Source organism: Ranitomeya variabilis, chromosome 5, assembly GCF_051348905.1.
Source record: "Ranitomeya variabilis isolate aRanVar5 chromosome 5, aRanVar5.hap1, whole genome shotgun sequence".
Classification (NCBI taxonomy): Eukaryota; Metazoa; Chordata; class Amphibia; order Anura; family Dendrobatidae; genus Ranitomeya; species Ranitomeya variabilis.
Genome location: NC_135236.1, coordinates 375,462,327 through 375,479,525, shown reverse-complemented (window position 1 = coordinate 375,479,525; position 17,199 = coordinate 375,462,327). Strand labels below are relative to the sequence as shown.

Here is a 17,199-nt window from a genome sequence, read left to right as displayed (position 1 = left end):
TTCACTGTTTAGGCAAATCAAGGGCTCTCCAAATGCGACATGGCATTCACTATCGATTCCAGCCATTTTTTCTGCTTTCCTTCTGAGCCCTGCAATGCACCCAAACAGTAGTTTTTCCCCACATACTGGGTACCGGCGTACACAGGAGAAATTGCACCTCAAATTTTGTGGTCCATTTTCTCCTGTTATCCTTGTGAAAGTAATAAATTGAGGGTTAAATTAAAATTTTTGTGAAAAAGTAAGACATTCATTTTTTCCTTCTTCATTGCATTAATTCCTATGAAACGCCTGAAGGGTTAATAAACTTCTTTAATGTGGTTTTGAGTGTCTTGCGGGGTGCAGTTTTTAGAATGGTATTTTGGGTATTTTTTGTAATACAGGCCTGCAACGTCTCTTCAAATGTGATGTAGTCCCTAAAAAAAATTGTTTTGTACATTTTGTTGAGAAATTGCTGGTCAACTTTTAACCCTTCTAACTTCCTGATAAAAAAAATATGTTTAAAAAATTGTGCTGATGTAGACATGTGGGAAATGTTATTTATTAATTATTTTGTCTGGAATAACTATCTGATTTAAGGTCATAAAAATGTAAAGTTTAAAAATTGTGCCATTTTTACATTTTTTGTAAAAATGTTTATATTTTCATAAATGTACGCAAATCATATGGTTCAAAATTTACTACTTTCAGGAAATACAATATGTCACGAAAAAACAATCTCCGAATCACTGGATCCGTTATTACGACATAAACTGTCACTGGTCAGATTTTAAAAATTTGGCCTGGTCATTAAGGTCAAAATTAGCTCCATCACTAAGGGGTTAAATTATTCTTTTATTATTTTTTTTTTAACACAATGTGCCGGCCAATACATGACATGGCTGTGATTGAGCCGGAACTGCGCACGCAGAAAGGCTTGTTGATTGGCTGGCTGTGTTGTAGCCTTTCAGCAAGCTTTGTTCTTGCAGTCAAACCCAAACAGTAGCACGGACTTCCAGGAAAAGTCCATGTCCAGGGTCTATGCACGGACTCTAGGTGTCTGGTACGGACCCCGAACTTTACCGTTCAGGTTCGCCCATCTCTAATTATGAATAGTTTAGAGGGATATGAGTGTTCATATGGGAGGCCCTAGAGGAGGATGTTGCAGTAGTTAAAGCAAGATGATGAGGGCATGTACTAACATTTTTATTGACTTGAAGATGAGGATGAGGTGGATTTTGAAAATGTTTTTTCAGCTAGAAGTGGTATGGGCTTGGATGTACTTTCAAGGACAGGGTAGTCAAGGGTTACACTCAGGCAACAGACTTGTGAGACGAAGGAAAGCATGGTCTCATTTATTGTGATGGGTAGGTTTATTGAGGGTGTTGAATGCAATGGAGGAGAGATAATGAGTTTGGTTTTGTCCACTGAGTTTTAGAATGCGTGACGAGAAGGATATAGTTGATAAATACTCTGGGAGTCTTAACCGCAAAGAAATGACATCTGGGCTAGAGAAGTAGATTTGAGTGTCATCACTCATCAGCATACAGTTGGTATTGCAAGCCATGGGACTTTGAGTTTTGCTTTGCCAAAGATATAAGTTGAGAAAAGTACAGGTCCCTGGAAAGAGCATTGAGTGACACCAGCATAGAGAGGGTGGGATGAAAAGGTAGTGTGGGAATGTGAGACACTAAGTATGTAGATTGTGAGATATGAAGATAACCAGGAAAAGGCCAGGTCTGTGATAAAGCATGACACAATATGTAGCAGGAAGGAGAGGTTAATTGTGTCAAAGGTGAAGGACAGGTCTAGATGGAGCAGTGAAGAGTATTGTCTATTGACTAAAGGCTTTGGCAGATAACAGGTTGTTTGTAAATTTGGTTATGGCAATTTCAGTACAGTGATCAGGACAGAAGCCAGATTCTAGTTATTTGAAGAATATTTTGGATGAGAAGTGGAGAGATCAATGTGGACTTGCTGTTCAAGAAAGTTTGAGGCGAATGACTGTAGTCATATTTGGCGATAGCTGGATATAGAGGACAGGTCTAGAGATGGCTTCATCAGGATGAGTATGATGGTTGCATACTTTAAAGAGGAATGAAGACACCAGAGGTTAATTATAGGTTGAAAAGATGTGTTAGGGTTTGATAAATAAAATTATCGCCAATAAGTGTTCAAAGACATGAGGAACCAGCCTTTAAAGAAATAAATAAATGGAAAAAAACATAAATCATACTATCCAGAATAACCCAAAAGTGAGAGCAGAAAAAAATAAGATTAGGACAAAGAGCGACAACCCATTGAACCACCAATGTCGGAGATTCAATAGAGAAAATAAACATGTGTAAATGCATAATTGGGGGTGGACACTGAGAGCAAACAGCCCCTGTGTAAGAGTTGTGTATGGAACCACCTCTCTTAAAGGGGTTTTACTTTTTAAAAAAATGGAAATATATTTTTCCATGTTAATGTTATTAATGTCCATAAGCTTGTGCTATGGAGAAGTAATAAAATCATAGTTATTTATCCTCCGCAAGCTGAGTGATGCCTTTCTGCTATTGCTCCATATTAGTTACTTATTCTACAGAAGTTAAGTGATACCTCTCCGCTACTGCTCCAGTCTTTGTTTATCGGCTACAGCAGTGACGTCATAACTATATCACATGTAATTACTTCAGCCAATCCCTGGGCTCAGCAGCTTCTGCCATTTTCCAAGGCATGACTGTTAAGCTTAGTCATTGGCTGCAGCATGTGTGGCAGCCAAGGCGTCACCACCACAACCTGTAAGGCCTCTTTCACACTTCAGTTGTTTGGCGTCAGTCTAAAACCGTCATTTTCCTCAAAAAACGGATCCGTTTTTTTTTTTGACGGATCTGTTTTTTCCCCATAGACTTGCATTAGCGACGGATTGTGACGGATGGTCGTCCGTTCCATCCGTCATGCGACGGATCCGTCAAAATTTGGCGGACGTCATCTAGACATTGACGGTCATTGCAACGTTTTTTGTCTGCGTTGAAATGGCGGATCGCGACGGATCTGTCGCGTCCGTCATTCCATAGAATGGCCGCCTATGGGCGACTGATCCGTCACGACCGTCATTTCGGTGGATCCGTCGCCCCAATCCGTTTTTTCAATTGCGCATGCTCCAAAAAGTATGTACAATCCCCGAGTAACGGATCCGTCAAAAAAACGGATCCGTTACATCCGTTTTTTCAACAATTGTGACGGATCCGTCGATCCGTCACTATGTCGGAAGTGACTGACGCCAAACGACTGAAGTGTGAAAGAAGCCTAAGCAAACACGGGAGCAGTAGCAGAGAGACGTTTCTTGACCCAGGAAGGATAGGCAACTCTGATAATATTATTTTTATTTTTTCTATGCAGCAAGTCTATGGGCATAAGGAAATTAAAATGAAAAAAAATAATAATAATTTTAACCCCTTAGTGACCGAGCTAATTTTGACCTAATTTTAGAAATATAACTAGTGTCAATTTATGTGTTAATAACTCTGGAACGCTTCGACATATCCCGGTGATTCTGAGTTTGTTTTTTTGCGACATATTGTACTTTGTGTTATTGGTAAATTTAGGACGATATTTTTTGCATTTAGTTGTGAAAATATCTACATTTTGGTGAAATTTTTGGAAAAAAAATTGCAATTTTTAAACTTATATTTTTTTATCCTTAAACTAGTTAGTCATGCTGCACAAAATAATAAATAACATTTCCCGTATGTCTACTTTATATCTGCATAATTTTATTTTGTCAGGATGTTAGAGGGGCTAAGAGATTTAAAAGGGCCACCTCAGAAAATGTCTGTGTGGTGAGGTAAAAAAAAGCCTGTACTGCTGGTGAATCTCAGCCACAGACTATAAGTGAATGGACTGTAGTTAGTTCTGGAGATGCTGCACTGATACATGTGCCTATGAAACTACCGTATATACTCGAGTATAAGCCGACCCGAGTATAAGCCGACCCCCCTAATTTTGCCACAAAAAACTAGGAAAACTCAATGACTCGAGTATAAGCCTAGGGTGGGAAATGGAGCAGCTACCGGTAAATGTCAAAAGTAAAAATAGATACCTCAATAAGATAAAACACACTGGCGCGCGCCTCAATGCGGATAAGTGCCTGACTCAGGAGGGGGTAGAGGATATAAGTACGGTAACCCCTAGCTGCTGGAATCTGAAACAGGATCTGTGCCTATCCTGTATGTAGATAAGAATAATGCTGTATACAAGAAAGTGATACCGCGCTTAGGGGTTAAATGCTAGGTGGTGCTGGGCTGCATGACCAGTGATTGAGCACCGCAAGGATAGAAGCAATCACAGAAACAGATAATGGTAAATTCCCCTTACTTAAGTAACTATAATGCACGTATAATCATCCAGGTTGTGCTTACCCTGCTAGTGGTGCACGCGCATTCATGGTATCAGGGTGCCTGTAGAAGGTATGTCCTGTCGGCGTTGAATATGCAGGAGGAGGGGAAGATCTGGAATCTGCTGCTTGCTGCTGGAGAATGTCAGGGGGAGGGAGCGGGGAGGCGTGTGACAGCTAGAGCTGCACCAAGGGAGCCCCGGCCTAAGGCGTCCTTGGTTACAGCTGGAGGAAGATGGCTGCCAGTACCTGCTCGCGCGTGCCTGATTGTGACGTCACAAAGCTACGGAGCGGCGTTGGAGCAAAAAAGGAAGGAGTGACCTTTTTTGCTCTAACGCCGCTCCGTAGCCTTTTGACGTCACAATCAGGCACGCGCGAGCAGGTACTGGCAGCCATCTTCCTCCAGCTGTAACCAGGGACGCCTTAGGCTGGGGCTCCCTTGGTGCAGCTCTAGCTGTCACACGCCTCCCCGCTCCCTCCCCCTGACATTCTCCAACATCAAGCAGCAGATTCCAGATCTTCTCCTCCTCCTGCATATTCAACGCCGACAGGACATACCTTCTACAGGCACCCTGATACCATAAATGCACGTGCACCACTAGCAGGGTAAGCACAACCTGGATAATTATACGTGCATTATAGTTACTTAAGTAAGGGGAATTTACCATTATCTGTTTCTGTGATTGCTTCTATCCTTGCGGTGCTCAATCACTGGTCATGCAGCCCAGCACCACCTAGCATTTAACCCCTAAGCGCGGTATCACTTTCTTGTATAAAAATAGATACCAATAAAAGTAAAATTAATTGAGACATCAGTAGGTTAAGTGTTTTTGAATATCCATATTAAATCAGGAGCCCCATATAATGCTCCATAAAGTTTATGATGGCCCCATAAGATGCTCCATATTAAAATATGCCCCATATAATCCTGCATAAAGGTTAATTATGGCCCCATAAGATGCTCCATGAAGATATTTGCCCCATATAGTGCTGCACAAACGTTATGGCCCCATAAGATACGGTACTTCATTCAGACATTTGCCCCATATAATGCTGCACAAGCGTTAATTATGGCCCCATAAGATGCTCCATAAAGATATTTGCCCCACATAGTGCTGCACAAACGTTATGGCCCCATACAGACACTTGCCCCATATAGTGCTGCACAAACGTTATGGCCCCATACAGACACTTGCCCCATATAATGCTGCACAAACGTTATGGCCCCATAAGATGCTCCATAAAGATAGTTGCCCCATATAGTGCTGCACAAACGTTATGACCCCACAAGATGCTCCATACAGACACTTGTCCCATTTGCTGTTGCTGCGATAAAAAAAAAAAAAAAAATCACATACTCACCTCTCCCAGTCTCTCAGGCCCCCGGCACTTTCAATATTCACCTGACTTCGTTCCGGCGCCGCTCCATCTTCAGCGTCTTCTGCACTGATGTTCAGGCAGAGGGCGCGCACTAACCACATCATCGCGCCCTCTGACCTGAGCGTCACTGCAGAAGACGCTGAAGACGGAGCGGCGCCCGGAACGAGGAGAGGTGAATATCGCGCAGTTCTGCGCTCCCCTCCCCAATATACTCACCTGCTCCTGGCGCTGTGCAGTCCCTGCTTCCCCGGCGCCGGCAGCTTCTTCCTGTACTGAGCGGTCACCGTTACCGCTCATTACAGTAATGAATATGCGGCTTCACCCGTATGGAAGGTGGAGCAGCATATTCATTACTGTAATGAGGGGTACCATGTGACCGCTCAGTACAGGAAGAAGCCGGGGCACCGGGGAGCCAGGGACATCCAGGGACCACGCCAGGAGCAGGTGAGTATAATTAGACAGCCCCCGCTCCCCCTCCCCTGCCGACCCCTGGGTATGACTCGAGTATAAGCCGAGAGGGGGACTTTCAGCCCAAAAAAATGGGCTGAAAATCTCGGCTTATACTCGAGTATATACGGTAACTATCTTCCCTTTTCTGTTTCTGTTATACCTTTTGCGCCGGAGAAAGGCTGTAGTGTTATGGATTCTTGTTAAACCTTACTGTGTGATCCAGACATTCCGTGCCTATGCGTATACCTCAACTGCTGCCAGACAGAGTGAAATCGCTACTATATATACATACATATATCATTTCTTGTATTAATTTACTTGTTTTCATTATAACTTAGTCTCCATAACTTTATTATTTTCCTTGCCTTTTTGCCCATATCTCTCATATATAACTGCAATATCCATCCCTCCCCGCCATTTAGTGTGTTGTCTGTTTGTGAAATTGTACAAGGGGTTGTTCTTGTTGGTTTTAAATGACTATATGACTGTATAAAATATTTAGAATAAGTACGGAATGTTATGTACCTTTTTGTGAATAGGTGTGGTATTTTCTCCAAAAGTACATAGCTATTTGGAGCATATGTGTTATATAAGCCAAGATCCTTCATTAAGAAAGTATAAATCATGTGAATCTGTGTGTTTTTGGATAGCTTCAGTTAGAGTACTAATAGCAGCTTGCTTGTATTGTCTTGCTTATAATTGTAGGTATTCATGCAAACCCTTTGCATTATGTTCTGTTTTTTTATTTAAGTCGTTAACATAATAATGATACATGTGAGGTTTTATACAAAGTAATTGCGTTCTTTATAAAATAAAGATCACTTTTGAGCAGTTGCTTCTATTTTCTACAGGAAAGTGAAGAAGATGAAAATATGTTTCCAATACCAATAAGCACTGTAAGCACTAAAAACCAAATACATGGACAAGAAGCTCAAGCAACAACATCTGAGTATACAGAAGAGCTGGGTTCTCGGCCTTACAAACCAACAACAGAATCATGGAAGGATCAACTACACAAGCAGCCTGATCGACTTAAAAATTTGTTGTATCCTACCTTGCAGTCTACAGTGAATCCATCTGTTACAACTCTTGAAGCCTATGTGGTGAAAACCTCCAAACAAAGTGAAGAAGTCTATAAAACTAAAGAGCTTCAAAGTAAGGTTGAATTATGGATGCTAAATATCTCCGACAGCACCATATCACCTGATGAAAATGATAGTCACACCAATGCTATTAATAAACTTCCAGTGACCGCCACTAGTTGGAAGAAGATGATCTTGATGCCGACTGAAAGGTCTCAGTCCAGTGATAATGATACCTTCTTCACAACTACAGCCACCTTTACTTCAATGGTCATTCCACTAAAAAGTACTCAGGGAGATAACATTTCATCACAATCTCCACAATCAAGTACTGGTGAAGATATATCTCCTGACACTGTTAATGAATTTGTAAACCTAGCAGTCGATGAGACAGTCGGTGTGTTGAATGTTACTTCTCAACCTAATGTTCTTACAGAAGAGATGAGGCGTGTGGTCAATACTGAAGTTTTATCTTCATCATCTCCGGGTGGTGCAGGGCTTCTACCATCAACTTTGCTTCCGGAATTGGAAAAGCCCTACATTTCAACATCTTTTCCCCCTCAGGAAACATTTCAGTCTGTCTCTCCAATCCTTGAACAACATGGCTCTGCTTCTTCTGCGACTGAGGTACTCTCTCAGACAACTCAACCAGTATCAAATGGTGAGATACCTCTTCAACCCTCATACACTAGTGAAGTTTTTCCTCTAGTAACTCCTTTGTTGTCAGCCACGCAGCTCCTCAAAGCTACCCCTGCTACTTCAGATGTTGGTCAGATCCTGCATGCCACACCTGTATTTCCCAATGTTGATGTGTCATTTGAACCTTCCCTGTCTTCCTATGATGGCATTCCTTTGCTTACACTTTCCTTCACTTCCTCCAGTAGAGAAGTTTTTCGTCATCATGCAGATTCAGAAATGTTCTCACAAGTCACGCAGACTGTTGCAACTGACACCCCTTCTTTGCATGTTTATTTGGGCTTGCCTGAAACCAATGCATTAGGTCAGCCAAGCCAAACACATTCTTCTGATGTAAAACCACATCAGACTGCTCATGCTGCTTCTGAGATGCTAACACATGGCCATGAGGGTGACACCTTTAATAATATTCAATTGAGTTCTCGACTTGAACCTTCAAGCACTGATTTAAAGATGCATGCACTGTCCACGGTGTCTGAACTTGCCTATCCTTTTTCTAATAATTTGACTTCCACAGAACCCTTTGCTGTCTCCTCTGACTCACCAGCCTCTGTGCATGATTCTGTTGGCATATTTCACCAGGGTACCTTAACTGCAATGCCTAGCGGGGAAGTACTGCTTAAACCAAGTACTGTAATATCACAAGGGGATGTTTTACTCCAGCCTACACACACCATTTTTAGCGAAGGGGATAATTCAGATACATTTTCTGGTAGTGGGTACTTTCTGAATGGGGTAGATGATTCGAAAAGTTTTAATAAGTCCTCAATTTCTGCAGTAGCTCCAGTAAAATACACAATATCTGAGCTAAATGAAAGCCAGCCAATTACTCTAGGTCCCACAGTAGATGACTTTGATACTGGACAGCAGTCTACCTCTTCTTATGGTGAAGTAGCTTTACATAAAGAACATCAAGTGATGGCAGGTATTTCTTCATCTGATAAGGGAATAAGGGAAACTAAATTTTCACCTGCAATCAATCCAGTGTCTCTACCCACTACTAGCAATTTTGATGCTGACATTAATCCAATGTCAGAAAATCTGCTACCTGTCCAGGCATTGAATGCTGTATCCTCAACCTCTGGTGATATATTGCTTAAAGCTCCGCTTGCTGCAGCCTCAAAAACTGTCTCTGCTTTTACTGATATGCTACTTTTGCCAACTCAGGATGTTGTTTATGAGATACCAGAAAAAGCCATTAACGAAGCGATGACGCAGACTGTTTCGCAGTTGCCTAATACTAGCATTGCTTCAGCTATGTTGAATGAAACATCCAGTTCCTATCACCTAGGCTCTAACACTGGCTCTGTGCTGCTGCCCTCTGTGGGTGCTACTGCTGAGTCTTTGTTGCATTCTACATATGTTCCTCCTGTTGGTAATTCTTTGTCTCCAAGTTCAGTTCAACCTGCATATTCCCAGCAAATTATGTCCGTCTTGCATGAGAATGTTGTTACACCTCATTTGTTCTCGAATGTAAATTCTACTGTAAATGTATCACAGTCAGGTGGTAAAGAGATAACTATGCCTATAAGTATTGTACCTGCTAAAGACTCTGCAATGTCGCAGACAGTTTCTACTCCATTGTTGCCTTCTAGTATGTTATCGCAAGACACTACCTTGTATGTCCATACACCACCATATGCTTACCCTACGCATGTTGTGTCATCACAGTATGCTAAAGGCAGTGTGCTACCCACCTCTGCCCTTGAAAGAAAAGCTAAAGAGTCTGTTCATCATCCTGTTATTTTACCAAATGTGTATGTTTCTGTTACAGCTGATTCTCCAAACAGTGAGAGTCCTAGCACATTATCAATGTTAACAGCTACATCTCAAACTACAACAGATGTGTTATCTACTGTGAGCACTTACACCAAAATGGGCTCTTCTGTAGTGGATGATGGCTATCTAGTAGCTAGAACAGATTCCACACCACCTACAGAACCCCAAGAGAATGCGGTAGCTGACACTGGTAGTTATGTGAATGGCGAGATGGAGAAGAGTCATATAAGTACAACTGAAGCCACTGAACAGCCTGAAGAAGGAAGTGCACTATCTACAGCTGCATCCAACAACCCAACAAGCCATTACATGGAAGAAACAAGTTATTCTGCACCTCCAAGTGTTGACTTGAAGACTCACAGTGACCCAGCTGTTCTGGAAACGCATATTCAGACTGATAATGCTGCCCTGGAAAATAAATCTGAGTCAAGTTCTTGGGCAGTACTGACTAGCGATGAAGAAAGTGGATCTGGTCAAAGTACCTCAGATAGTCTTAGTGATAACGAGACTTCTACAGATTTTAATTTTTCAGACCCTAATGACAGAGACAAAGACTTTGAGGTTGCAGCTGAACCAGGTAAAGCAGATTTAACTCCTGGATCAGAAATGACATCACCACCATCTATAAGTATTGATCGTTCAACAGTAGTCAACGAATCTGAGGCAGGTTAGTGGTGGAGCATACAGCTGGATTCAATATTGCCGCTTAAGATATGAAATTATTATTCTATGTTTCGTGAAACATCGGCAATATTCTGATCTATAATGTAGTATGAAAACCGTGTTATTGAGATTAGAAAAATGAGTGTGTGGAAGGAATAAATGCCAGATTCCATGTTACCAAATTTATAGAATCAGTCAGTTGACTAAAAGGTAACATTTTTTTCAAGCCAGCAGTGTAGACTTGTCCATGGTAAGTTTGCCTATCTTTTCGGGAAGTCTGCAGGATTTTAGATACAGTATTGTTTTGAGTTAGTTAGTACTTTTTGAAATGTAACTGATGTCTTAAAATAAACAGTAATATTAAACTTGAGCCACTATGATGATTCCTAACATAGCTTGCGCTTCTTTTAATCATTTGGTTATGGGTGCACTAGCCTCTGCTACCTTTTGTGTGCTCTCTTGCTTTGCTTTCCTTTGCTTTTGGAACCTAATCAAATAAATGTGTTAACTAATGTAACAACCATGCAACCAATTGTTACATATGAATGAATGCATGCAGCATGTACTGATCAAATAATGGTTTCTCTGCAACAAGGTTTTAAAAAAAGATGGTTTGTTCAATCTTACTGTGGATTATGTACCCAAAAAATGGGTGATTATGGGCAAAACTCAGCATTGTCATAGGAGGCATGACTGTTTTTTACGCCTAAAATTGTATTCCTTTCTCTTAATACACAGAATTATAGAACATTTTAAAGGTGTCATCCAACCGCTTGGAGAGCATCTGGAAATATATATATATTTTTTATGGAAAAGCAATCAACCATGACAGCAAAAATACAGACTTGGTATTGGCGGGAATGTATGACTTCTGAAATACATATGCGAAATATCCTAAAACTACACCTATAGCCATATTCACTTGAAGGGTTAGTCCCATCTTCATAAATGTGTATTTTTGGATATTACTTATAAATACAAGCAATTTACCACTTGTTGAAGTTTTTAGTTCTTGAGGTATTAACACTTTTCATTAGTTTACAGCTCATGGCCTAGGAGTTCGACTACTGCTGCTGTCTTGTTTGTAAGCACTTCCCTAAAGCTGGCTAGAATTAGGAGGTAGCACATTCCAGAGATACTTGTAAGCTAGTGATGAGCGATTGTGCTCAGATAAGGTGCTATCCTAGCGTGCTCGTGCGCTAACCGAGTATCTTCGGGGTGCTCAAAAAATATGTTTGAGTCCTAATGGCTGCATGTCTCGCGGCTATTAGACCACCACAACACATGCAGGGATTGTCTAACAAACAGGTGATCCCTGCATGACTTGCAACTGTCTAACAGCCGGGGGGACATGCAGCCGAAGACACTCGGTTAGCACATGAGCGTGCTCGGATAACACCCTATTTGAGCATGTTCGCTTATCACTATTGCCAGCTTCAAAGTGGTGTTTTCAAACTCAATAAAAAGAGCTTGAAAGCACTGCTAATGTTTTACCGTCCTTCAGCAAAAGTTGGCCTCCAAAGCAATGAGCTGCAAACTTACAAGAAGTGTTAATATCTCTAAGAACCGCTAAAATTTCAGAATTGCTTGTATTGACAAGCTCTATCTGGCAAGCCCCATTTACGAAGATGGGAGTAATCCTTTAAGGGATAGACCCAAAAGTTTTAGGTAATCAAGAACTCCTTATCTATGACTTTGCACATCTGCTTTAAAATCACTACTGTAGAGCCCTAGTTTTTACTGGGAATTATAGGCAATATGACTGCTGTGGATGACAAAAATTCAGACATGGGTATAGGCAAGGCATTCAATTAGAGATGAGCAACTAGATTATAAGAAGATTTCTTGTCAAATTCTTCTTTAATCTACATGTACTCCAAGCTTATGATTGTCTTCACAAGTTGGGGATGAAACCAAGACTGCTAGGTTCCTAAACTATGTGAGCAACTTTTCTATTTTTCTAGCTTTTAGAAGCTTGTCTGATAAATAGAAGCATTCTTTTTTGTAACTTTTGCAATTTCTTCACAAGTTTATCTTTACGGTGTTCATTTTGTTTCTTTCCTATGGTAGACCAGCTAAGGAAAGAGGTATATTTTTAACGTGAATGTTATCAGAATGACCTCCGCAAGCTTATTATCCAAATGTTAATAACATTTCAGATTCATTCATGTCTTCCTCTAGGGTGGCTAAAGATAAGTAGATAGTATTTGTCTGCTAAGGGCAGCCTCCTTACTTAAGAGCCGAAGGATGCCACTTTTTTAAGGGACAAATAATTGTAAAAGATAGAGCAGGGTGTTATTGTACATAATTTCATGAAAATTAGAAATGTGATCAGAAAGCAGATCTGTTACCAGATTTCACATTTCAAACTGTTTACATTATATATAGATTTATTAGACCTGGTGAGGCTTGTAACTTACTTTAAAATCTTTGTCAAAAAGGCAGTAAAATTGCTTTGTTTGTTTTCAAACTTTAAGCTCAATCTCCCAATCAAGCTGCACCTGTCAGACAAGATAAGTAGGTAGATAATAAATACACTTGGACTAATGAAGAGGGGTATAGCTATAGTGGGTGCAGGTGTTGCAATAACACCTTCACCCTGAACAGGGCCAATTATAGACAAAGTGGGGCCCTGAGCAAAAGTTTAAAGTGGGGCCCCAAATGCTAAAATATTGCACATCACACAGAAACACTTCAGTTGCATTTACATGTGCTTAGTTCAGGACATTAAATGAGCATGATTGACAATATTGAAGTCGTTCGATGCTTGCTTCCCGGCCTCTTTATACCAACTGAGAAAGAATGATGAGCACAGAGTGATCACTAGTAGATCAGTCTGTCCACATACAGTATCATGTTATCAGCAGCATATCTGCAGTTATCGCCTGGCGATGTGCTGCTGAGAACAACAATGATTTCTGTTCCGGCATAAACAGTCCAATCACTCAATGAATATGCAGCATTTTCCTTGTTTAGTATAGTGCACCCCAGAGTCCCTCCACATGTAATGCACACCCTGTAGTCCGTCATATAGTATAATGCACACTCCATAGTCCTCAATATAGTATAATGTTCCCCATAGTCCTCCATATAGTATAATGTGCCCCCATAGTCCTGCATATAGTATAATGCACTCCCCATAGTCCTCCATATAGTATAATGCATACCCTATAGATTTCCATATAGTACAATGTGCCCCATAGTCTTCCATATAGTATAATATACTCCCCATAGACCTCCACATAGTATAATGCATACCCTATAGTCCTCCATATAGTATAAGGCACTCCCCATAGTCCTTTATATAGTATAATGGACTCCCCATAGTCCTCCATATAGTATAATGCACTCCCCATAGTCCTCCATATAGTGTAATGCACTTTCCATAGTCCCATATAGTATAATACACTTCCCATAGTCCTCCATATAGTATAATGCAACCAATAGTATTTCATATAGTATAATGCATCCCATAGTCCTCCATACAGCATAATGCAGCCCTCATATAGTATAATGCACTCACAATAGTCCACCATGAAGAATAATGCAGCCCCCCATATAGTATGCATAGTATAATGCACTCCCCATAGTCCTTGATAGAGTATAACGCAGCCCCATAAAGTATATTGCACCCCCATAGAGTATATTGCAGCCATATATAGTATAATGCAGTCAGAGAGCATAACATAGCCTGAAAGAGTATAAAACGTAGCCCCATAGAGTATAACGTAGCCCCATAAAGTATAAGGCAGCCCAGTAGAGTATAACGTAGCCCAATAGAGTATAATGCAGCCCCCATAGAATATAATACAGCCCCATAGTGTATAATGCAGCCCCACAGAATATAATGCATCCCCCATAGAGTATATTGCAGCCTCATAGGGTATAATGCAACCCCTATAGAGTATAATACATCCCCTTATAGTGTAATGCAGCCCCCATAGGGTATAATGCAGCCCCATGTAGTATAATGTAGTCCTCGAATAGTATAATGCATACCCCATATTACTCCACATACTCACTGATTTAAAGATAAATACATACTCGCCTCCCCTCGTTCCCCCGCTGCTCTGCTCTCTGCAGTGCTTCTACTCAGCAGCTTCACTGCTCGGCATAGCGTGGCATGAGATGAAGCAATGTCATCATGCCCGCTGCATCAGAAGCAAAGGGGGAATGAAAGAGAAGGAGCGTCACCTGACACCCTCTCCTCTATCATTGATTTCAACTGTATCGGCATCTATGATACTGATAAAATTGAATGTATGATACAGGAGGTGGCAGAAACAGCTCAGACACCTGGACCCCCTGACTCACGGGCCCCATTGCATCTGCGTGGTGTGATGCTATGGGCTGCACACCACCAACTGGGTGGGGGCCCCTGTGGGAGTGGGGGCCCTAGGCAAATGTCTAGTTTGTCTGCCTCTAACGCTGTCCCTGACCCAGGAGTATAGGGTGCCTAATAGGTCTCTTTGGCCAAGAAGAAAAGACTAATATTATAAAAATTATTTTTTCTTGCACTTTGATTATTTGGATTCTAATGCTGAATTACACATACACTCAAGCTGCATTAACTCCGTAAAATTATCTTAAATGAGCTTTCTTAACAACGCTCATTTATGATATTCTTTCAGTGTAAGCAGTGTGCTGTTCAACCGGTGAATCAGCAAAATGCTTGTTTGTGAAACTTTTTTTGTGCAGCACAAAACATCGTTCTCGGCAGTGCATCGTCCTGTGTAAACAAGACTCGCCTCCCGCTGCACAGAACTATGGCAGCTTATGTGCACTGAACAATTTGCTACAGATCGTTCAGTCTGCATAATTTACTGCAATCTGCCTGTGTAAGCAAGATGTTAAACATACACTGATCGATAAATGTTTACTGACTGGCAGTCGTTTAGCTCGATCAGTCCGTGTAAACAGACATTTAGGCAGTCAATAGCCTACAGCATTGTTTCCCAAATCTGCTCTCAAGGGACCTCAAAAGGCCATGATAAGATAATTTTCATAAAGAGAACTAGTCATTCCCCTGATATATGTTTTAAGTGTATAAGTCTATGCTGTGCCTTTCCTCTGTTATTACTCCTAGAAATGTCTGACTTAATTGACAACTGGGTGTTAGCATTTGGAGGTGTGTCTCTGACACTGTCCAATCACTGCTGACAATGTCAGATTGTGAAGGTAAATGCTGTGATGTCAGTCGCATAGAATTGCAGGAGTACCAAGAGGAACAGCATATGCAGATGTAGCTGACCCGATACAGACATGTTATTTAATTTTTAATACATACGGGTATATCCTCTTGAGAATTGTCCTTGTTTGACTCCCAGTGTTTACTTCACAAATCAGAGACCTAGGTATAACTACAACAGAAAATTAAAATCACTTTTGCATATTTTTGTTAAATGCTTGTAAAAAAAACCTTTCTCCATTAGACAGTAATTATCACTAAAGCAGTAAATGGGCTCAGCGTAATGTGTATAGCGTTAAATTAACATTCTATACAAATGTGTTCACTTCCACTGTCATTATTATTTTTCACTTTTTTAATTTACGGTAAATGTTTTTAAAAAAGTGTGAAGAAAACACTAAGTTGTGTAATACAGCTCTTTTACCACTAGATGTCAGTATCCCCTCAAAAATTTGTAACACAGACCATCCACTCAATAGGGAACACAATGTATAACATAATACGAAAAAGATACCATCATTAAGTAACATGTTGCTTAATGCATTACTCACATCTATACAAGATAATAGAAAGATTACAATATTTATAATTTTAAAGCTTTTGCAAGTATTTATCATTTTTGCCCAATATTTAAACTCAACTGGTGATAAGTCATGGAATCCTAAGATAGTATTAATAGGACAAGATAAAGTGATCAGTTCTTAGGTACAGCATTCATTACTAGGAGTGAAAAAATAACAGAATCAGGCTTAATCAAGACCAGAAACCCAATTACAACCCCCAGCAAAAATTATGATATCACCGGCCTTGGAGGATGTTCATTCAGTTGTTTAATTTTGCAGAAAAAAAGCAGATCACAGACATGGCACAAAACTAAAGTCATTTCAAATGGCAACTTTCTGACTTTAAGAAACACTAAAAGAAATCAAGAACAAAGAATGTGGTAGTCAGTAATGGTTACTTTTTTTTAACCAAGAATAGGGGAAAAATTATGGAATCAATCAATTCTGAGGGAAAAAACTATGGAATCACCCTGTAAATTTTCATACCCAAAAATAACACCTGCATCAAATTAGATCTGCTCCATAGTCTGCATCTAAAAAGGAGTGATCACACCTTGGAGAGCTGTTGCACCAAGTGCACTGACATGAATCATGGCTCCAACACGAGAGATGTCAATTGAAACAAAGGAGAGGATTATCAAACTCTTAAGAGAGGGTAAATCATCACACAATGTTGCAAAAGATGTTGGTTGTTCAGTCAGCTGTGTCTAAAATGTGGACCAAATACAAGCAACATGGGAAGGTTGTTAAAGGCAAACATACTGGTAGGCCAAGGAAGACATCAAAGCATCAAGACCGGAAACTTAAAGCAAAATTTCTCCAAAATTGGAAATGCACAACAAAACAAATGAGGAACGAATAGGTGGAAACTGGAGTCAACGTCTGTGACCGACTGTAAGAAACCGCCGAAAGGAAATAGGATTTACATACAGAAAAGCTAAAGGAAAGTCATCATTAACACCTAAACAGAAAAAAAACAAGGTTACAATGGGCTTAGGAAAAGCAATCGTGGACTGTGGATGACTGGATGAAAGTCATAATCAG

The 17,199-nt window shown here is 40.5% G+C and overlaps 1 protein-coding gene across 8 annotated transcripts in view; it reads left to right on the top strand.

Moving 5' to 3' along the window:
- The window catches only part of PTPRZ1 (protein tyrosine phosphatase receptor type Z1), a 307,734-nt gene that overhangs the window by 191,898 nt on the left and 98,637 nt on the right, over nt 1–17,199 (top strand). For 4 of the 8 annotated variants that reach the window (XM_077264971.1, XM_077264968.1, XM_077264970.1 and 1 more), the window contains exons 12-13: nt 7,036–7,927; nt 9,737–10,408. In XM_077264971.1, coding sequence (XP_077121086.1) covers nt 7,036–7,927; nt 9,737–10,408 — 1,564 coding nt within the window. The remainder of the gene's footprint in view (nt 1–7,035; nt 7,928–9,736; nt 10,409–17,199) is intronic. The other 4 variants (XM_077264973.1, XM_077264972.1, XM_077264975.1 and 1 more) reach the window with 2 other exon arrangements.